Here is a 22,429-nt window from a genome sequence, read left to right as displayed (position 1 = left end):
CCGCGAGATCGTGACCTGAGCCGAAGTCGGCCGCTTAACCGACTGAGCCACCCAGGCGCCCCTATATATTTTAGATATTAACCCCTTATTGGATGTATCATTTGCAAATATCTTCTCCCATTCAGTAGTTTGTCTTTTTGTTTTGTTGATGGTTTCCTTGTTGTGCAAAAGCTTTTTATTTTGGTGTAGTCCTAATAGTTTATTTTTGCTTTTTTTTCCCTTGCCTCAGGAGACATATCCATAAATATGTTGCTAAAGCCAGTGTCTGAGAGATTACTGTATATGTTTTCTTTTAGGATTTTTATGGTGTCTGGTCTCACATTAGGACTTCAATCCATTTTGACTTTACTTTTGTGTATGGTGTAAGAAAGTGGTCCAAGTTCATTCTTTTGCTTGTAGTTCTCCAGCTTTCTCCACACCATTTATTGAAAAGGTTATCTTTTCCCCATTGTATGCATATTTTTGCCTCCTTTGTCAAAGATTAATTAACCCATTCAAGTGTGGATTTATTTCTGGTTTCTCTATTCTGTACCATTGATCTGTGTGTCTATTTTTGTGCCAGTGCCATAGTGTTTGTGTTTTGATTATTATAGCTTTGTAGTATATCTTGAAATCTGGGATTGTGATACCTCCAGCTTTGTTGTTCTTTCTCAAGATTGCCTTGGCTATTCAAGGTCTTTTGTGGTTTCATACAAACTTTAAGATTATTTGTTTTAGTTCTGTGAAAAATTTTAATAAGGATTGTGTTGAATCAGTAGATTGCTTTGGGTGGTATGGACATTTTAACAATATTAATTCTTCCGAGCCATAAGCATGGTATCTTCCCATTTGTCTGTGTTGCCTTCAGTTTCTTTCATCAGTCTCTTAGTTTTCAAAGTACAGATCTTTCATCTGCTTGGTTAAAATTATTCCTAGGTGTTTCATTCTTTTTGGTGCAGTTGTAAATGAGATTGTTTTCTTAATTTCTCTTTCTGCTCCATTATTAATGTTAGAGATGCAACAGAATTCTGTATATTTTTGTATCCTACAATATTACAGATTTCATTTATTCTAATAGTTTTTTGGTGGCATCTTTAAGGTTTTCTGTATATAGTACCATGTCATCTTAAGATAATGACAGTTTTACTTCTTCCTTACCAATTTGGGTGCCTTTAAAAAATTTTTTTTATCTGCTGAAATTAGGGCTTCTAGTACTGTGTTGAATAAAAGTGGTGAGAGTGGACATCCTTGTCTTGTTCTTCATCTTAGAGGAAACACTTTCAGTTTTTTCATCATTGTGTATGATGTTAGCTGTGGGTTTTTTTTTCACATATGGCCTTTATTATGTTGAGGTGTGTTCCCTCTAAGCCCACTTTGTTGAGAGTGTTTATCATGAACGGATGTTGTGTTTTGTCAGATGCTTTTTCTGCATCTATTGACATAATTATGTGGTTTTTATCTTTTCTCTTGTTAATGTGTATCACATTGATTAGCGAGTATCAGTTCTTGCATCCCTGGAATAAATTTCACTTGATTGTGATGAATCATCCTTTTAATGTGTTATTAAATGTGCTTTGCTAAAATTTGTTGATGATTTTTGCATCCATCTTCATCGAATATACTGGCTTGTGTTTTTCTTTTTCTGTATTTGTCTGGTTTTAGTAGCAGGGTAACATTGACCTCATATAGTGAATTTGGAAGTTTACCTTCCTCTTCTATATTTTGGAATAGTTTGATAAGAATGGGTTATTAACTATTTTTTAAATGTTTGGTAGAATTTATCTGTGAAGCCATCTTGTCCTGGACTTTTGTTTGTTGGGAGTTTTTTGATTGCCAATTCAGTTTTGTTACTAGTAATTGGTTTGCTCACATTTTCTATTTCTTCCTGATTCAGTCTTAGAAGATTGTTTCTGGAAGTTAATCCATTTCATCTAGGTGGTTTAATTTGTCGGCATACAATTTTTTATAGCATTCTCAACAACCCTTCGTTTTTCTGTGGTGTCAGTTGTTATTTCTCCTCCTTTGTGATTTCTGATTTTATGAGTTCTCTTTTTTTGTTGATGCGTCTTGCTGAAGGTTTATCAATTTGGTTTATCTTTTCAAAGAATCAGTTTTTAGTTTCATTGACTTTTTCTAATTTTTTTTTAAGTCTCTGTTTCATTTGTTTCCATTCTCACCTTTATCATTTCTTTCCTTCTAACTTTTTTTTGTTTTAAGTTTGTTTATTTAGAGAGAGAGTTAGCACACCCAGGAGCAGGGGAGGGTCAGAAAGACCAGGAGAGAGAGAATCCAAGCAGGCTGGGCGCTGACAGCGTGAAGGGAGCTCAGTCCCACAAACTGTGAGATCGTGACCAAAGCTGAAATCAACAGTTGGTCACTTAACTGACTGAGCCACCCAGGCGCCCCTGTTCTTTTTTCTAATAACTTTAGGTGCAAGATTAGTTTGTTTATTTGAGATTTTTTATGTTTCTTGAGATAGGTTTATATCACTATAAACTTCCTTCTTAGAACTGCTTTTGCTATATCCCAAAGATTTTGTACTGTTGTGTTTTCAGTTTTGTCTTTATGTATTTTTTTATTTTCTCTGATTTCTTCATTGACCCATTGGTTGTTTAGTAGCATGTTTAGCTTCCATGTGTTTGTGTTTTTTCTAGTTTGTTTTTTTTTTTCCTTGTAATTGATTACTAGTTTCCTACTGTTGTGATAGGATAAGATGCTTGGTTTGATTTCAGTCTTCCTATTCCTAAATTTATTGAGACTTGTTTTGTTACCTAACATGTGATCTATCCTGGAAAATGTTCCACGTGCATTTGAAAAGAATGTGTATTCTGTTGTTTTTGGGTGGAATGTACTGTATATATTTGTTAGGTCCAATGTGTCATTCAAAGCCATTGTTTTCTTGTTGTTATTCTGTTTGTATCATCTATCCACTGATCTAAGTGGGGCGTTAAAGTCCTTTACTATTGTATCACTATTGGTTTCTCCCTTTATGTCTGTTAAAATTTGCTGTATATATTTAGGTGCTCCTGTGTTGGGTGTCTGATATTTATAGTTGTTACATTCTCTTGTCAGATGGATCCTTTTATCATTATGTAATGTCCTTGTTTGTCTCTCATTTTATTCATTTATCTATTTTTAATGTTTATTTACTTAGCAGGCAGGGGTGGGGCAGAGTGAGGGGGAGAGAGAATCCTAAGCAGGCTCAGGATTGTCAACGCAGAGCTGGACATGGAGCTCAAACCCATGAACCGTGAGATCATGACCTGAGCCAAAATTAAGAGTTGGATGGTTGACTGACTGAGCCACCCACGTGCTCTGCTGCAGTCTTTCTCTTAAAGTCTATTTTGTCTGATAGAAGTATCGCTAACCCAGCTATTTTTTCCCCCTTCTTCTGCATGAAATATATTTTTTCATTCCTTCACTTTCAGTCTGTATGTGACTAGATCAGAAGTGAGTCTCTTGTAAGGCAGCATTTTTTTTTTTTTTTAATCTAGTCACCCTATATCTTTTGTTTGCAGTATTTAGTCTGGTTACAGTTAGAGTAATTATTGATGGGTATGTACTTATTGCCATTTGGTTAATTGTTTTCTGATTGTTTTTGTAATTCTTCCGTTAATTTTCTTCACTTGCTCTCTTGTGATTTGATGGTTTTCTTTATGTTATGCTTGGAATCCTTTCTCTGTTTTGCTGTGTCTAATATTGGGTTTAGATTTGTGGTTACCATTGGGTTTATATGTAACATCCTGTATGTATGGCAGTCTGTGATAAGTTGATAATTGCTTAAGTTGGAACACATTCTGAAAGCACTAAATTTTTATTGCCCACCCCCACATGTTGTGTGTGTCGTATTTTACATCTGTTTGTGTATCCCTTGGAATTTTTGTGGATATAATTTGTTTTACTATAATTTGTGTTTTAACTTCTATACTGGCTTTATAAGTCATTAATCTGGGGCACCTGGCTCATTTGGTTGAACATTACGTTCAGCTGAGGTCATGATCTTGTGGTTCATGAGTTGGAGCCCCGTATCAGACTCTCTGCTATCAGCACAGAGCCCCCTTCAATTCTCTCCCCCTCTCTCTGCCCCTCCCTTGCTTGTGCTATCGTCTCTCTCTCTCTCTCTCTCTCTCTCTCAAAAATAAGTAAACATAAAAAAATTTAAAAGATACAAGTCGTTAATCGACTACCTTTACTATATGCTTGCTTTTATTTGTGAACTTTTTTCTTTTCATAATTTTCTTCTAGTTATGGGCTATGGTTTTCACTTAAAGAATGCTCTTTAGCATTTCTTGTAAAACTGTTTTGGCGTGATGACCTCCTTTAACTTTTGTTTATCTGGGAAACCCTTTATTTTTCAATTCTTAATGATAATCTTGGTAGGTAGGGTATTCTTGGTTGTAGGTTTTTTTCCTTTCAGTACTTGGAATACATTATGCTACTCCTTTCTGGACTGTATAACTACTAGTATTCTGTAGGTTATGTATCCTGTATGTTCAGAATTAAAAAAAAAAAATCTATGGACATTTTTCTTCAAAGAAAATCTTAGCCAGAAGCAGAATTTATAAAACAGATAGAAGTGGAGGTCCACAGCCATTTTTGCCCACTCTTATTTTCTCTTCTCAGACTTCACTCCTGCTGCAGGGCCCCCTCCCTCACTTTTAAGGAGACTTCTTTGAGCTTTTAGGACTCTGCAGAGCAATTAGAAGATAATTGGAATATCTTAGTTCATCGTTGATATGTTTTTTTAGACTTGAGAAGACTCAGTATAGTCTGAGAGTGTGACTGAGATGGCTTTCCTCTTTTTTTTTTTTTTTAAATGGGACTCACTCCCAAGAAATTTTGAGCCAGTGCCTTCCATTTTCCTCTTTAACGAATGTACTTTTACTAGATGGAGGTATAGTTGCATTGTCCTTAGAGTTATTTCAAAGCATGATGGTTGAGGGTTTTGAACATGCTTTATGCTCTTGATGAGTGTTTTTTTTTTTAATATAAGAAATTATCTCACTTATTCAACACCTATGTATTGAAAATTTATAATGTGCCATTTTAAAATGTAACTGCTAAGCTAGTATTTCCTTTCTTTGCCATGTAGTTTTTATTTTTCTGTCCTTTCTGTTCCCTTTTTATATGCTTAAGTTCACATCAAGGGATGGCTAAATTGTCAAGCTGGACTAGTATAATAACCCCATTCTCTTCCCACTTTGCAGGCAAAACCAAGATTGATTTCGCTAAAACAACAGTTGTATCATCCTTCTCAGTTTTCCATGACCTCTTTTTTTCTGCACAGTGAATTCAATTCAGTAGCCATTTATTTTGCTGATGCCAGTGCAGACATTGTACATGGTGCATTGCGAAGGCAGGAAAGACTTAGGTCTTTGTTCTCAAGGGCAGTCTTTCAGTCTTCTCTGCCACGACCTTGTATGATTAGACTCACCTTTTCAGTTAATATTTCTTGAGCACTTATTATGTAAGGCACTTAGTTTTAGTACTTTTACTAACTCAGTTTTCAAAATAATGGTAAAGTAGATAGTATTATTTCTATTTTATAGATGAAAAAATGAGGGCGGAGAAATTAAGAAACTTTCTCAACTTAATATAGTGCCTTTGCTCATATTCTTTATGCTCAGTGTCTGTCCTTCACATTAAATCTTATTAGCTCCTTTATGTAGATCCTTCCCAGATTCTGCTGTTATCCAGATTTATAGCACTCACTGTTTCTGGCTCTTCAGAAATTTAACCATAATGTGTTTAATGATGATTCTTGATTTTTTATTTATTTTTACATTTATTACTTGTCTTGATTTTTTTAATTTCAAAAGCGTATATTGTTTCCTTAGTAACAAATAATATGTCTGTGACTGTATAGTAGACACTAACTGAAATACTCCTTATTCTTTCATCTTTCTAAATGATTCTGAGCTCCTTGAGGGGAGAAACTGTATCTTATAATTTGTATTTTTCATAGCCCAGTGTAGTACCTTATTCTTAGTCAGTGGTCAGTGTGGCTTATGGATATGGGTTTCTACCTTCTATTTTATTTTACTGCTTCAGTTTCTCAGAGCTCTGTGTACTCAAATGTGGGCTGACTAAACCTAGTAACTGACCATTCTCAGAACATCTTATATTTTGTCGGAAAATTCAAACATACTGAAGTTGCCAGCTCATTAGAAACTATTTTGATGGACAGAAGTTTGTCTAGGCTGGTATTTCTTTCCTTTGTAGGACTTTAAATTCAAAATGGACCTGACCTGAGGATTTGCTTGTGGGTTATGATTGGGAAGCATATGTGAAAAGGATATCTTAGATTTCGGGAAGTAATAGATACCGTTAAGTCATTTAATTCTTTTAACAAACTTGTGGGATGAGTTCAGTCATCATTATCCCCATCTTATGTATGAGGGTTCTGAGACATAGAAAGAGTAGGCAATTTAGGTGTCTTGACCAAGAGCATGTGGTAAACCAAGGGGAATTTGAACCTGGCATTTTGACCACTGGTTTGTATTCCTGATTACTGCTCTGTAGCCACCTCTGCTATCGTCACAGTGCCATATTTATTGGTAACTTTTAGTATTTATTCACATTTAACCTGGATCTATCACAGCTGATGATTGATATATGAAACAGCCTTGGTGAATATGGTCTTATAAAAGACATTTGAAAGACTTTTTAATTTGTTTTCACATTTCCTTTCAACAGTATATTCAGTATATACAGGCATATCCTGGAGATAATTGCGTGTTCAGCTCTAGATCACTGCAGTGAAGCCAATATGACAGGAAAGCCACATCTGCAGTTTTTTCTTCAATCAAGTTTTGAAGCCTCGAAATCATCCATGAGAGTTGGAATTACCTTCTTCCAAACTTCTGTTATTGTCGATATTTTGATCTCTTCCCATGAATCAAGAATGTTTTTAATGTCATCTAGAATGGCGAATCCTTTCCAGAAGGTTTTAAATTTACTTGCCCAGATCCATCAGAGGAATCACTGTCTCTGGCAGTTATAGATTTTTGAAATATTCAAATAATAAGACTTGAAAGTCAGAATTACTCCTTGTCAGAATTACTCCTTGGTCCGTGGGCTGCAGAGTGGATATTGTGTTAGCAGGCATGAAAATAACATTAATCTCATTGTACACCTCCATCAGAGCTCTTGGGTGAACAGGTGCAGTGTCAGTAAACAGTAATAGTTTAAAAGGTATCAGTTTTTCTGAGCAGTAGGTTTCTACAGTGGGCTTAAGCCCATTCAGTATACCATGTTGTGAACAGATGTGTTTTCATCCAGGGTTTGTTATTTCATTTACACAACACAGGCAGAGTAGATCTGCATAATTCTTAGGGACCCTAGGCCTTTCAGAATGGTAAATGAGTATTGCCTTCAACTTAGTCATCAGCTGTGTCAACCCTGAAAAGACAGCCTGTCCTTTGACGGTCAGCTGTTAAGTTCTCCTCTCTAGCTGTGCAAGTCCTAGATGGCATCTCCTAAAGATGCTGTTCTAATAGAAGACTGTTCTGTCTACATTGAAAATCTGCTGTAGAGTAAACCACCTTCATTGATGATCCTAGCTAGGCCTTCTGGAGAACTTGCTGCAGGTTCTGTATCAGCACTTTCTGCTTTACCTTGCAATTTTACATTCTAAAGGTGGCTTCCTTTCTTAAACCTCACAGATCAAACTCTGCTAATTTCAGACTTTTGTCCTACAGCTTCCTCACCTCTCTCAGCCTCCTCCGTAGTACTGTCTGGATTGGGCTTTGGTTTAAGGGAATGTCGTGGCTGGTTTAATCAGAAGATTAATCAGATCACTGAAACTTTCTCCAAAGAATGTTTTGCTTTCTTATAGTTCATTTGTTCACGGGAGTAGCACTTTTAATTTCCTCCAGTAAATTTTTCCTTTACATTCACAATTTGGCTGACTGGTGAAAGAGACCTAGCTTTTCGCCTTTGTTGGTTTTCTTCATGCCTTTCTCACCAAGCTTAATCATTTTTGGCTTTCGATTCAAAGAACAAAATCATTTGAACACTTAGAGGCTACTGAGCAGTTGTTAATTGGCCTAATTTCAATATTACTGTGTCTCAGCAACTAGGGAGGCCCGAGGAGAGAGGGAGACAGAGGAACAACTGTTGGTAGAGCAGTCAGAACACACACAACACGTATTCAGTTCTCTATCTTATAGGGATGTGGTTTGTGGCACCCCAAAACAACTATGGTAGGAACATTAAAGATTACAGATCACCGTAACAAATATATATAATTTGGAGTTTGAAATATTGCGAGAATTGGGGTGCCTGGGTGGCTCAGTCAGTTAAGTGTCTGACTCTTGATCTTGGCTCAGGTCATGATCTCATGGTTCATGAGATTGAGCCCCACACTGGGCTCAACACTGGCAGCGCAGAGCCTGCTTTGGATTCTCTCTCTCTCTCTCTCTCTCTCTCTCTGCCCCTCCCCTGCTTACAATCTTTCTCTCAAAAATAAGTAAATATAAAAAAAATACTGCGAGAATTACTAAAGTAGGACACAGAGACATTAAGTGAGCAAGTGGTGCCTATAGAGTTGCTGGACCAGGGTTGCCACACAAACCTTCAGTTTGTAAAAAATGCAGGGCCTGTGAAGTGCAGTAAAGCAGAGTACAATAAAATGAGGTATACCTGTATTTAAAATCATTATTTTCTAGCTTAAAGTTTAGGAACTTGTTGATCATCCCAATATAGAATCATGGTACATCATCAGGATTGGAAAGTTACCTTAAGAATCATCTCCCCACTCTTAAATCTTCTTTATAGAAATGCTGCCAAGTACTTGCCCAGATTAATCTTGATCAGATTACTATTGATTCTGTAGTGATTCAATATCTATAGAAGTCACCCTTCCATTTTCTTTAGTTTTATTTTATTTTTTTTCATTCAAACTTGGGTCTTAAGTCAATTCTTCAAAATTGTAGAAAAACTCATTTATGTTACAGAATAAACACCAGAACGCAGAGCTTTAATGAGTTGCCAAAAAATTATACAGTTGTTAATACCACAAGTCTCTAGTCACTCAGTAAATATGTGAGACCCTGCAATGAACTCCTCATTGTTCTAGGTGCTGAGGAAATGGGTGAAGAGAGGAGACCCAGTCCCTCCCCTTATGGGCCTTATAGCTAATGATCAAATGAATATTACCAATAAGCACACAGTTTGTTGGATGTTTATGAATGCTATGAAGACAAAACATGAAAAGAGTTAAGGATGGTGTGTGTGGTACTATTTCACAAAATGATAAGATAATATTTTACCAGAGCTGATGGAAGTGAGGGGCAAGTAGCACAGATATCTGATGGAAGAGCATTTAGGAAAGAGCATTTATGAAAGAGCAGTTAGTGCAGACGCCCTGAGGTGAAAGCAGACTTGTGGAATCAGCAAGGAGGTAATTTGGTGGGAGCAGTTTGAGAGAGGGACAGAGTTCTAGAACAGTGGTCAGAGAGGCTAGAAACAGATCATAGAGAGGATCTTGTAAACCATGGTAAGGGCCTCCGTTCTGAAGGAGAAGGAAAGCCACTGTTGCTTTCTGACTGGGGAGTGATACAGTGTACACCCTCTAATATTTTTAAAGGGTATCTATATTTAAAGCACTGTGCTAAAGCTGCCAGGATATCAGTCAGATAATATCCTTGCTTTCTGGAAGCATGTTATCTAAGGATACATTGTAAATAAGTTATAATAAAAGCATAAGTGAAATTAGTTGCTATTACTTAAGTATAAACAGAGCTCTATAAGTGGAAGAGTTTTAATTAAAGAAATTAGTGAAGAGCTACAGTGTACTGAACCCCAGAAATCCCCAGTCTGTTTCTAGTCAAAGTGAGTGAGCTTCTTAAGGAGCCTCTCCTCTTTTAATAGTTGTTGTAATGTAGCTACCTCACCCTTGAAAGGCTCAAATGGGGGAGGACCAACGAGACAGTCTTAATAGATTGTTTTTATTGTTCTTTAGATGTAATTATAAACATATTAAAAGTATAGAAATTTATTAATATTAGCACTGCAGCTACTCTAACATACCCTTTATAGAGGACAGAACATGCTTCTAAACTTAAAATATTAGAAAAGAGTTGAAACTATCTCTCCACTTGTAGGAATGCAAAAACAAAACAAAAACCCACAATCCATTCCCATAGTTGAGAGATCACTGGTCTTGCAATTTTCAAATAGTATCCTTCAATTTTATTTTCATTATCTTAGTAAAATGTGAGAAAATTATGATTAAGGGTGTTTTTTTAACTACCCCAAAAGATAAATTTAGAGCACTTTTACGCCCTTAAGATTACTGCAGATGGTATTTTCAAGCTTCCTTACTTTCTTTGTCTTAACATACAGATTAATTTAGAGTGTGCTTTGAAATATAAATGTATTATTCACATAAAACTTCTTTAACAAAATGGTTGTGTAACCTGTATCTCCGAGATGCAGATCCCAATTGAAAAGAAAGTACCAAATTACGGGGATGGCACACTGATCTTGTCTCTAGTACCGGTGAGGGGAGGCCTTCCACTGAACAGCTCTGTGTGTCTTATGTCCTGCTCCTGTAAATTTCTACAATGCATTGGCAGAGACCCTCAGTTGGTTTTACTTCTCTGAAGACTACTCAACAGCCAGCTACCTGACCTAGGTTGACCTCTCTTGGTCTTGTCTCCTACCTAAGTTAAAGTGATCTTCCTAGATGTCTTGTTGCTGGGAAACTCCAGGAATTTTTTCCTTACCTGATCCTTCAACTAGCAGTTAGGTATCAGATTTGCTTCCCAAGCAAGTCTTTATATGCTCTTGCTAATCCAAAGTGATCATTGTATTATCTCACATTTTTTCTCCCAAAGAATACCTAATGAATCCTTTGTTTTAAAATGCAAAATCCGAAAACAGAGTACTTAACCATTGTTTTAATTGAGATATAATTCACATACCTTAAACATCACCTTTTTAACTGTACAGTTTAGTGGTTTTCAGTATATTGACAAGGTTGTGTATCCATCATGCACTCTTATTATTTGCCCCCTCCCCCCCCCAAATGTTGTACCCATTAGAATTCACTCCCCAGTCTCTTCTCCTCCTAGCCCTTGGCAGCTCTTAATCTGTTTTCTGTCTCTGTGGATTTGTTTATTCTGGAAGTTTCATGTAAATGGAATCATACAATATGTGGGCTTTTGTGTCTGGCTTCTTTCACTTAGCATAATGTTTTCAAGGTTAATCTATGTTGTAGTATGTACCAGTACCTCATTCCTTTTTGCATTGAACAATATTGCATTGTATAGATCATCACATTTTGTTTTCCTGTTCATCATTGATGGACATTTTAGTTGTTTCTGCTTTTGGCTGTTAGGAATTATGCTGCTGTGAACGTTTGTGTGCAGATTTTTTGTATGGACATTTTTTCAATTTGCCTCATCTTTTGAGTAGTTCTCTGTTTCCTTTGGAAACTCAGCTTCTATCCCTGCCTACAGGGGATCTTAGAAACCTTTAATAATACCATCCCCATTCTTAAAACTTTATTGTTTGTCAGTGGAATTAGACCTCACTTTTCCAAGAACCATCTTGAGGCTAATGTGAATAGTTGGAGGAAGTAAGGCAGGATTGGTAAAATCCCCTGGATTGTTGGGTTTATATTTTAGGAAAGGGCTGCTAATTACCTTTCCTATAATGTATGTAACTGATAGAACTTTGAGTGTGGAGAGGTTTCACTACCAATTCCTTGCCCTGCTAAGTAAAACTAAATGTCTTCTATTTTATTGGAGGGAGGACAGTTGAGATCCTTGCACTGAATTGATTTTATAAGTAGATAATAATAATAAAGCATCTATGTAGTTTGGTCTGTAGGATGGAGTTTTTCAACACAGTTGTTGCATTTTACTAGGGTAGGCTTTTGGGAAGTGTTTAATACCTGAATAATTGAATATAATATATAGCAGTAACACATTCCAATACTCAAGATATTTATTTTGTTGGTCAAATATCTGAGAATGCAGAGGTGGGTGGTATGTTCATACATGGAGTATTCAGGCTTTGAATTACTATGTAGACCAAATTCTACCTCATCTCATTAAATTTCCTAAAAAGAACACCAGGGAATCCATTTCTATTGGTTAGTCATAGCTTACGCTATTTTCTACCTGTTTTAACCTTACACGTCTAGCAGGAAGGAGAGGTAAGAAGTCTGTAAGCACTTGGCAGCCACTAGTTATCTACTTCACTGTGATCCCATTTTACAGATGAAGAAATTGAAAGGCTTTTGAGATTATTTGAATGTTGCTTTGATTTCTTCCTTTTTTTAGGCCATTGACATTCTGTACTTTCAGAGTAATTTTCTTGCCAGATTAGTTTGTAGATTGTCAACATTTCCTGAAATGAAAAAAGTAAATTGTTTGAGAAAACTGAAAGGATACTCTTAAACATTTTATTAATGACAGTGTAAGCCAGATCAAGTGAGATTAATGCTGCTCCATATATGATTAAGCTATAAACTTTATTTAGGATTATAAAGAACAAAATATGAAGGCCGTTTTAATGTTTTGTAATTTTTTGTTGTTGTTGTTTCAGTGAAAAGTGTAAGGCTAGAGGATTTACCGTGATTGTGGATGGCAGAAAATCACAGTGGAATGTGGTGAAAACAGTAGTCTTAATGCTACAGGTAATTTTATTTTTGTCTATCAGGAAATGGTTTTATTTTATAGCAACAGATAAAGTGATAATGGAAATGCATTTCATTTATTGGACTGTGCCCAGACTTCTCGGCAGTGACTGAGTTCTGAAATGGACACTACTGGATTTTTAAAATTCAATTCTTAGAGGTATGACTTTGATTAGTAAAATAAATTTCAGACCTAAAGGTTTGTAAATGATCAAAAATAGTATGTCATGTTTAATAAATTTAATAAGTAGGCCAGTGAGTCTAAAAGTGTGATGTTGTTGGACTTAACTGGGAGCTTTTGCAGGCTGTGGTATGTGCACCATCCCCTGTCTACTCCATTCTGATCCTGTAGGTAGAGAGCACGATTTGGGTAAGTCTGTTCTGAAAAAGCTTCTCATGTGGTTCTGAGCAGTCTTTTCCCTTTTGTTCCTTTCCTCCGAAAAGCACCAGGACTCATGATGGTGTTGTTATTTATTTCTAAGCCAGAAGAAATGTACTTGACAGTTGTGTCCTTGGGGATTTTAGCAGCCTGCAAACCAGCATTTAATAAACAGCTGCAGTTAAAAAGTCCGTGGTCTGAGCCTAGTCTGTGTTTTTCTGTGTTCCTCACAGAACGTTTTCATGATCCTTCGCATGTTCTAGGGACCTAGTAACTATTTGTTGCTTTATTATAAGGGTATTGAAGATGTTGTGATCTGAAATAGAAAAATAAAACATTTGAGTGATTGAAAGGCAGATTGCTTACACATATCTGGGTTTCTGTAGAAGGGCTTCAAGAGAATGTAGAAGTTAAGTGAGTTAAATAAAAGAGATGATCTAATTTAGATGAAAGAAAGTGAAAAGGGCATTCCTGGCAGGGACACTGACTTAGTGATAGCTCAGAAATGAAGCAAATATAACGAAGAGAGTTGATGGCAGGTCGGTTTGGGGAAAATAGAAGTTGGCAGTTACATAGGATAGTGAAATTCAGTTAAGTAAATATTAATGATATTGGAAGAAAGATCAAGAATTTTAAATGGATTGGGAAATAATTAGTAGCTGCTTTGGGGTTCTGTGGAAAGGAAGATAATGTAAAATTTCAAATGATAACTAAGGAGAATGATCCTTTTTTTTTTTTGTTAATGTTTATTTATTTATTGTGAGAGAGAGAGAGAGAGAGAGAGAGAGAGAGAGAGAGAGAGAGAGCGAGCATGCAGGCAGAGACGGGGGGGGGGGGGGCAGAAAGAGGGAAAGAGGATCCCAAGCAGGCTCTGTGCTGTCAGCACAGAGCCGACATGGGGCTCAATCCCATGAACTGTGAGATCATGACCTGAGCTGAAATCAAGAGTTAGATGCTCAGCTGACTGAGCCACCCAGGTGCCCCGTGGAGAATGATTCTTAGTATTTTATTTTTTATTTGGGACTATTAGGAAAAAGGGATTTGAGGGATGAGGATACTTTTAGTGTTAATATGATTAAGCATATGGTTAATATCGTTAAGACTGTACTAAGCTTCGTATGTAAATTATGTCGTTTAATTTTATCCTCAGAACCTTGGGAGGCAGGTTTTGTTATCCCCAAGGGTCAACTGAGGCTCAAAGATTTTAAGTAACTTAGCCAGGTTCATACAGTGAACATGGGAAAGAGCCACGGTTAGAACTTAACATGGTCCAACCCCTAAGTCTTGTTTTTATCCTTTACAAAGTGTATATTTACCAGTGGGATGTATTGGAGGAGGTTCCCAAATAAGGTACCCATTACCTTGTATTCAAACGTGTGGCCTAAACCTTCATCATTAGGATTACTCCTTCGAGTTGGAAAGGATATAGCCTCTAGAGGATCAGTTTTTAAGGGAGCACAGATTGATATCCCATAACTTTTTCTGTCAGATATGTTCTGAGTACTTTTATATCCCACCCGTGAAGATGAATTCTTCTCAGTAAAAGTTGTTAAAATAACTATTAGGTGAGAAATCCATTAATTATGACCTTGTGTTGTTCTTCCTTTCATCCTGTCATTCACCTGTGTCACAGATGACCTGTTTGGGGCTTGCTGTTTGAACTGGACTTTGATCATTGGCAGTTTTGAAGAACAGTCAATGGATGATTTAATCCCCTCTTGGGATTTCTTTTCCGATAGGTATTTTAACAACTTTTGGATTTATTAGTAGTTAACATTTTCAGAAGTTGCAATGGCCTTTTGTTTACTCCTAGTCAAGCAGTTTCTACATACAAAATCATTCATTGCTTTGATTTCAAAAGGTACAAGTACCAGTTGTTTGGGATCCCAGAGCTTAGTTTTGGCTTTGTAACTAATATTCTCTAAAATGAGTTTGGTTTCTCTTGTTTCTCGCAACTTTAATATTCAGTGATTTTGAAATAATAGTCTTCCAAAAGTCAATATATAAATAAACCTCAGTCTACCCTAAGTTTCCCAGCCTCTCTGATAACTTTGATACTGTTGAATTTACTTAACTAATTCATAGCCTGGTAATTGCAGGGGGCACTAGATTTGTGACGTGCCCAATAACATGTTTAAATGGAAAGATTTCTATTTTCTCCTTAATAATAATTAATTATAACCATAATTTATTATTGTTATTCAGTTTTGCCATTTATGGTCTTGAATGGTATTTGACCCCTAGAATTCATAAATAAAGTTTTGTTGGAACTCAACTATGCCCATTCATTTATATGGTTTATGGCTGCTTTCATACTATAATGACAGGATTGAAGTAGTTGCGACAGAGACTATATCGCCTGCAAAGCCTAAAATGTTTACTGTCTACACCTTGAGAGAGAATTTACTGACTCCTGGTCTAGAACATTTGAAATGATGTGATAGAACTTTAGAGTCAGATCTGGTTTCTCTGTAAGCTCCATCACTGAACAACTCTGTCATATTGGACAAGTTACTTTAGTTCTTTGAAACTCTGTTTATTCTTCTGTGAAATTCAAGTAGATCTCATTCTCTCAATTTTATTTAATGTGAATTCATTTATTTAAAGTTATTTATGGAGTGTCTTCTATATACCAGGCACTATCAAAGGCTGGAGATATAGGACTGACATGATAGTAAGATATTAGATATCTTACATAAAGTAGTACATTACTACAGATAGTAATTAGGCAAATTACTAAGTAATGTAACATCAGATAGTGATAAATGCTATGAAGAAAAATATAGTGGTAAAAGGAGACCGAGTCATATGGTGCTACTTTAGATAGGGTCGTCAGGGAAGGTCTGTCTGAAAAGGGAATATTTGAGTAGAATCTTAAATAGAGGGAGCATTCTTCTGTGTACGGGGCAAAAAACATTCCTGACTGAGGAAACATCAAGGGCATAAGCTTGAGGCAGGAACAGCAGGAAACTTAGTGTGGCTGTGGTAGGGGAGTGATCTTATGGGGAGAGGGGTATGAGGTGAGGTCTGAGGGTCATTGGGGCCCTGAGCTTGGAGGGCTTTCTAGGCCTTGGTAGGAGTTTGAGTTTTACTCTGAGCATGAGAAAATATGAAGAAGGGAGGCCTGTTAAGAGGATATTTTAAAAGGCTGACTAGTTTGGGAATGTTAGCAATGCAGGTGGTAGAAATGGATAGATTTAAGATGTATTATTTATTGAGAGAGAGAGAGAGCACTCGTGCATGCGTATGAGCAGGGGAGGGGCAGAAAGAGAGGAGACACAGAATCCGAAACAGCTCCAGGCTCTGAGCTGTTAGCATAGAGCCTGACATGGGGCTCAAACTCATGAACCGAGAGATCATGACCTGAGCCAAAGTTGAACGCTCAACTGACTGAGCTACCCAGGCGCCCTCAGATCTATTTTAAAGATAGACTATATGGGTTTGCTGATAAAATATACATGGAATATTTATTGATTCAGTAAATGTTAATTTCCATTCTTTTTAAGGTAATATGAATAACCATATCTAGTAAATGTGAAATTGTATTTGTCAAAGATTAGCTTATCCTCTTCTTCAAGTTAATAATCAAGTAGAATCTTGGCTCTTTTGTATAATTGCCAGCAAAAAATTTATTTTGTGAAAAAATTGATTTTATATCATTTGAAGAAATTCTCCAAGATGATTTTATTATGCCCCCAAAATTTTTTGAACACGAAAACAAAATTTGATAGTTATTTAATTTAAATTATATTGTAGTTTAATCTGAACATTACCTATTACAAAGATTCAGTAAAACACAAAAGTAATTTCATATGTACGGTGTTTATTTATTTATTTATTTTTAAAGTTTGTTTATTTTGAGAGACAGATTGTGGGGGAGTGACAGAGAATGGGGGAGAGAGAGAGAGAATCCCAAGCAGGCTCTGCACTGTCAAGAGTAGAGCCTGATGCTGAGCTTGAACTCATGAACCATGAGCTTATGACCTGAGCCAAAGTCGGACACTTAACAGACTGAGCCATCTAGGCATCCCCACATATACTGTTTTTATTACATTGTTTATTTGAAGTCTTTTCTGAATCAGCTTGTCTTTCCAAGTATTTCTTTATTGCCATGTATGTTTTGAAGTTTGGAATATTTCTTTATTATTTTAATTCTTTTCCAAAGGTCTCTTAATTATTCAGCCTAACCATGAACATTTAGTAATTTATGGTGTTAATAAATTATTCATTTTACATGTCTAATTTATAATTATTATTTTTTGTATTTTATAGAATGTTGTTCCAGCTGAGGTGTCCCTTGTTTGTGTAGTGAAGCCCGATGAATTCTGGGATAAGAAAGTAACACATTTTTGTTTTTGGAAAGAAAAGGATAGACTTGGCTTTGAGGTAAATATACTCTATATAAAAAAGCAGAAGTGTGTTGTATCTTTAAAAATAGCATTTTGCTGATATTATTTTGTTTGCTTGTCATTGGATACTAAGCTGTGCTCAAGCAGTTCTCACACAGTGCCTAAGCAATGATTAGTGTATAATTGACATTCACATACTTGTTGAATAGATTGATTCCTTGCCAAAGACCACAAATTCTTTCTTGTTTTCATTTGCATCACTCTGTATTTTTTAGCGTTTTTTTTCCTAGTTTTAACACATTTTTAAAATTATTATTTTTAAGTTTATATCCAAGTTAGTTAGCATACAGTGCAATAATGATTTCAGAGATAGAATCCAGTGATTCATCCCCTACATATAACACCCTCTGCTCATCCCAGCAAGTGTCCTCCTTAACCCTTGCCCATTTAGCCCATCCCCCCACCCACAACCCCTCCAGCAACAAACCCCTCAGTTCTCTGTATTTAAGAGTCTCTTAAATACAGGGCGAGAGAGGCTCCCTCCCTGCTTTTATATTATTTTTGTTTCCCTTCCCTTATATTCATCTGTTTTGTATCTTAAATTTCACATATGAGTGAAGTCATATGATGTTTGTCTTTCTCTGACTGCTTTTGCTTAGCATAATACACTCTAGTTCCATCCACGTTGTTGCAGATGGCAAGATTTCATTCTTTTTGATTGCTGAGCAATACTCCATTGTATATATATACCACACCTTCTTTATCCATTCATCTGTTGATGGACATTTGGGTTCTCTCCATACTTTGGCCGTTGTCGATAGTGCTCAAACCCATGAAATACGAGATCATGACCTGAGCCGAAGTCAGATGCCTGATTGAGCACCCAGGTGCCCCTAGGTCTTGCTTCATATCCATTCTGATAATCTGTTATTTTAGTATTTCATAAAACCAGGTGGTTTAAAATCTATCTTGCTAGGTTTTGTGTATTTTTTGGTTCTTTTTCTATTTTTTGGATTATTTTTTATGATAACATTTTATCCGTATTGTAGTTTATATCTCTTATTTAGATTTTTTTTGTGTGTGTACGCCCTAGGTTTACAGTCTACATCTTTTTTTTTTTTAATGTTTATTTCTTTTTGAGAGAGAGAGAGAGAGAGAGCGTGAGCAGGGGAGGGGCAGAGAGAAGGAGACACAGAATTGGAAGCAGGCTCCAGGCTCTGAGCTGTCAGCACACAGCCTGATGCAGGGCTCCGACTCATGAACCGCAAGATCATGACCTGAGCTGAAGTCTGACACTTAACGGACTGGGCCACTCAAGTGCCCCTGTAATATACATCTTTAATTAATGGACTATTACTTGCAAATAATATACCACTTAACATATAGTGGAAATTACCTAAAACACTGTATATCCAATATTTTCTCCCCTTGTTTTCATACATTTTACTTCTATTCTGTAAACACACAATAGATGGCTAGTATTTTTGCCATAGATAGTCTCTTTACATCAGTTTAAAATAAAATAATTTCATCTTTATGCCGTTTCTGGTGTTCTTCATTTCTTTTTGGAGATTCATCTTTTTGTCTAATATAGTCCTCTGTCTAAAAGGCTTCCTTTAATGTATCTTGCAGTGCAGGTCTGTTATCATTGAATTTTTTCAGCCTTTTTTTTTCCCTGAAAAAAACAAACAAACAAAAACCATTATTTCTAATATGGTTCTGAAAGGTGTTTTCAGTGGTTATAGAATTTTGTTTCATTGTTTCTTTCAGGACATTATCATACCAGTGACTTATTTCCATAGCTCCTGTGGAGAGTTCTGTTATTTGTATCCTTGGTCCCCTGTGTGCCATATATTTTTTCCCCCATTGGCCACCTTCAAGATTTTTCATTTAGTTTTTGTTTTTTCTGCAGTTTTATTATGTAATGCCTTGATGTATTTTATTTAGTATTTATTCTCTTTGGTGTTCCCTGAACTTCTTGCATCTCTGGTTTGATGTCTGCCATCAATTTTGGAAAATTCTTACTTTCTTTTCAAATATTTTATCTGCTCCATTTTCTTTTTCTACTTCTTCTAGAATTCTAATTGCATGTATATTAGACCATTTGGAAATTTCTGGGTTGGTGTTCTCTTTTATTTTTCCATGTTTTTTTTTTCCCCTCGGGTATTTCCTGTTGATCCATTGTCATTTAAAAAAAATTTTTTTTTAATGTTTTTATTTTATTTTTGAGAGAGAGAGAGAGAGACAGCATGAGCGGGGGAGGGGCAGAGAGAGATGGAGACATAGAATATGAAGCAGGCTCCAGGCTCTGAGCTGTCAGCACAGAACCCAATGTGGGGCTTGAACTCACAAACTGAGATCATGACCTGAGCTAAAGAGAGCCACTTAACCAACTGAGCCATCCAGGCGCCCATTTGTTGATAACATTTTCAGGTTTACTGTTTGTTTCTTTGGCTTTGTTGAGTTTACTGATGAGTCATTCATTGTAAACTCAACTTCATCTGTGTTACCATGTGTTTTGTTTGTAGTATTTCTTTTGATTCTTCGTTATAGTTTCTTTTTGCTGAAATCTCCCATCTGTTCTTGCCTGTTTTCTTGTAGTTTTTCCATCAGAACCTTTAGCATGTATTATAGTTACTTTAAATTCCTTACCTGATAGTTCCACTATCTGGGTCTGTCTTACTCTAGTTACGTCATTTGCTTTGATTCCTGATTGCCTTTTGCATGCTTTGTTATTTTTTGTGGCATGTTGGACATGTTGTTTAGGATAGTAAAGACTGAAGTAAATAGTATTTGTGCCTGTTCATGGGCCCATCTTGGTTTTCTCTAGGTTTTTAGTGGGGCAGGAGAGTTAGCTGCGCCAGGAGTTGAGTTGGCTTTGGCTTTTGTTGTTGCTTTTATTTTCCTTAGTGCACCACAGGCTTCAAATTCCTCTTGAGCTACCTTGTGTTGAAGATGGTGCTAGCTTGCCAGAGACTGTTTTTTTCGGTGTTTATTTCACCCTCAGCTATAGGTCTTTCCTTTGTACCTTGCCTCAGAAAAGATCTCTCTCTGCATTATAGATGCAACCAAATATATAGTCAACCAAAGACTGCTGTTCCTTGCTACTCAGTGTTTGTCTGAGGGGCATTTTCTGTTATTCTGGTTCAGTCTCAGTCTTAGGCAGGCTTTGTGACACTGAGTCTAGGAAGTAGAGCCCTCTTTCCCAGCTTTAGAAGGGCTGTGATAGTGTGGACTCATCATATATTCTTGCCTCCACCAGAAGATTTTTCTTTTCCTTTCCTCCAGCTACAGTGGGGCTGTATTTGTGCTCCAAGGTCATCTGGGTTCTGTTCCCTTTCCCTCAGCATGCAAAGGTTTTTGTTCTCTAGAGGAGATAGAGTTGAAGAATCTGGGCTGTCTCATCTTCATGCCTTTTCAGTGGTGGCTGCTGTTCACGTCTCCCAGGTCTATATCTGAGAGAGGCTGTTTGAAGTTTCTTACCTTTTTTTTTTTTTTTTTTTTTTTTTTTAAAAGAGAGTGCATGCATGTACAAGTGGGAGAGAAAGTCAGATGGGGGGGAGAGAGAGAGAGAGAGAGGGAGAGAGAGAGAGAATATCTTAAGTAGGGTCCACGTTCAACACAGAGCCTGGCGTGGGGCTCGATCTCACAACCATGAGATCATGACTTGAGTGAGATGCATCAAGAGTAAGATGCTTAACCAACTGAGCCACCTAGGTGCCCCTGAAGTTTCTTATCTTAACCATCCTTATCTTTCTCATGATTCCCAGGAGGTCTGTGTAGAAGAGCCTGCAAGTGAGATTGAATTCTTCGTGTGTCTGTACTTTCCAGAGGTTTTGTATTTTCACATTGGTTCACATTTGGCCCTTAGCGATTTGTTAAAAATGGTAGCTTAATCCTTACCTGGCTTGTATCATTTCTGGCATTTTCCTCAGGAAAGCAAGTGTTCTAGTCCCATCTTTTCTTGAAAGCACTAACCTATTCCTGTTTTTCAGGTTAATTGGTTTTCCTGGTAACTCTTGTGTGTTGAAGAAAAGTTGTCATTTTGCAGATTAACTTGCATTATTTTGGGGGTGGTGGTGCTGGTGGTGGTGTTCTGAGGGTTGGAGTATTGTTCATCTCAGCTTTCTACATCCTATGCAGATGGAGTTGAATCCCCCCCCCACCCCCATTTTATCTTGCGTACTTTTGTTATCGGTTGACTTGACTGTGAATGTGGACTTAGTGGAAAGATGTGCCGGCACTGTAGGGGAAGGCTGCCTTCTAACACCGTTAGAAAAGGTGTTACCCTGATAGCTGAATGAGAAACTGCATCTGAGGGAGGAGAAATAAAAGTGTAGTGAGGGAAGAGAGTAAAGGTTGCCTGAATGTTGCCATGATGAGTACTTCTGACAAGCAGGGAGGTCTGCTGTTCATGCCAGTTGTGCAGGAAATGTTGCTCTGAGAGAAAGTGAGCAGAGGCCAGTGGTTTAGAAACTAAAGCTGCGAACACGGAATAGGAGAGAAGATCCCTTTTGTGAAGAGTCTGTCACTTCCTGCTTAAGCATAGGCATCTGCTCAGAAATGCTGTGCCTAGTTGAGTCTCATGCTATATGAGTTCATAGTGACTAAACACATTGCATCTTGGAAATAAAGTAGTAAACAGTTCCTCTCTGCTTAGATCTGGTGTCATAGATTGATGTTTAAAACCCAACTATGAAAGTTTTTATATCACTATATTGTTTTCTTTCAGTCATTGAAGAGATTTAGCTAGGACATTTTCCCGAGTAAATAAGCACTAGGCACTTATTAAAAAGCCTAATATCTTAATGAGATGAGAGTAATTTCAAATGCTGGGTAATGTACTGCCAAGCACATTCAACTTTAAGCGGCAGTTCAACACAGCCATTATATGATACTTAGAGCTATATATAATTAAATTCAACATAGATTCTCGTTTAATCAAAAATTACTTTCCTTGATGTTATTTGGATCATTTGGGCTGTTGTAATTAAGGTTGTGTTTTTGGATATATACTAAATATTTTTAAAGTACAACTTTGTTATAAGTACAGCATTCCTATAAGCAACAGTA

General features: G+C 36.7%; 1 protein-coding gene across 7 annotated transcripts in view; it reads left to right on the top strand.

Moving 5' to 3' along the window:
- SESTD1 (SEC14 and spectrin domain containing 1) overlaps positions 1–22,429 on the top strand; it is a 157,817-nt gene that overhangs the window by 64,561 nt on the left and 70,827 nt on the right. For all 7 annotated transcript variants that reach the window (XM_023259511.2, XM_045034077.1, XM_023259512.2 and 4 more), the window contains 2 exons: positions 12,538–12,628; positions 17,280–17,393. In XM_023259511.2, coding sequence (XP_023115279.2) covers positions 12,538–12,628; positions 17,280–17,393 — 205 coding nt within the window. The remainder of the gene's footprint in view (positions 1–12,537; positions 12,629–17,279; positions 17,394–22,429) is intronic.

This window comes from Felis catus, chromosome C1, assembly GCF_018350175.1.
Source record: "Felis catus isolate Fca126 chromosome C1, F.catus_Fca126_mat1.0, whole genome shotgun sequence".
Taxonomy (NCBI): Eukaryota; Metazoa; Chordata; class Mammalia; order Carnivora; family Felidae; genus Felis; species Felis catus.
The sequence above is the reverse complement of the archived record's forward strand: the minus strand, read 5'-3'. Positions and strand labels throughout refer to the sequence as shown.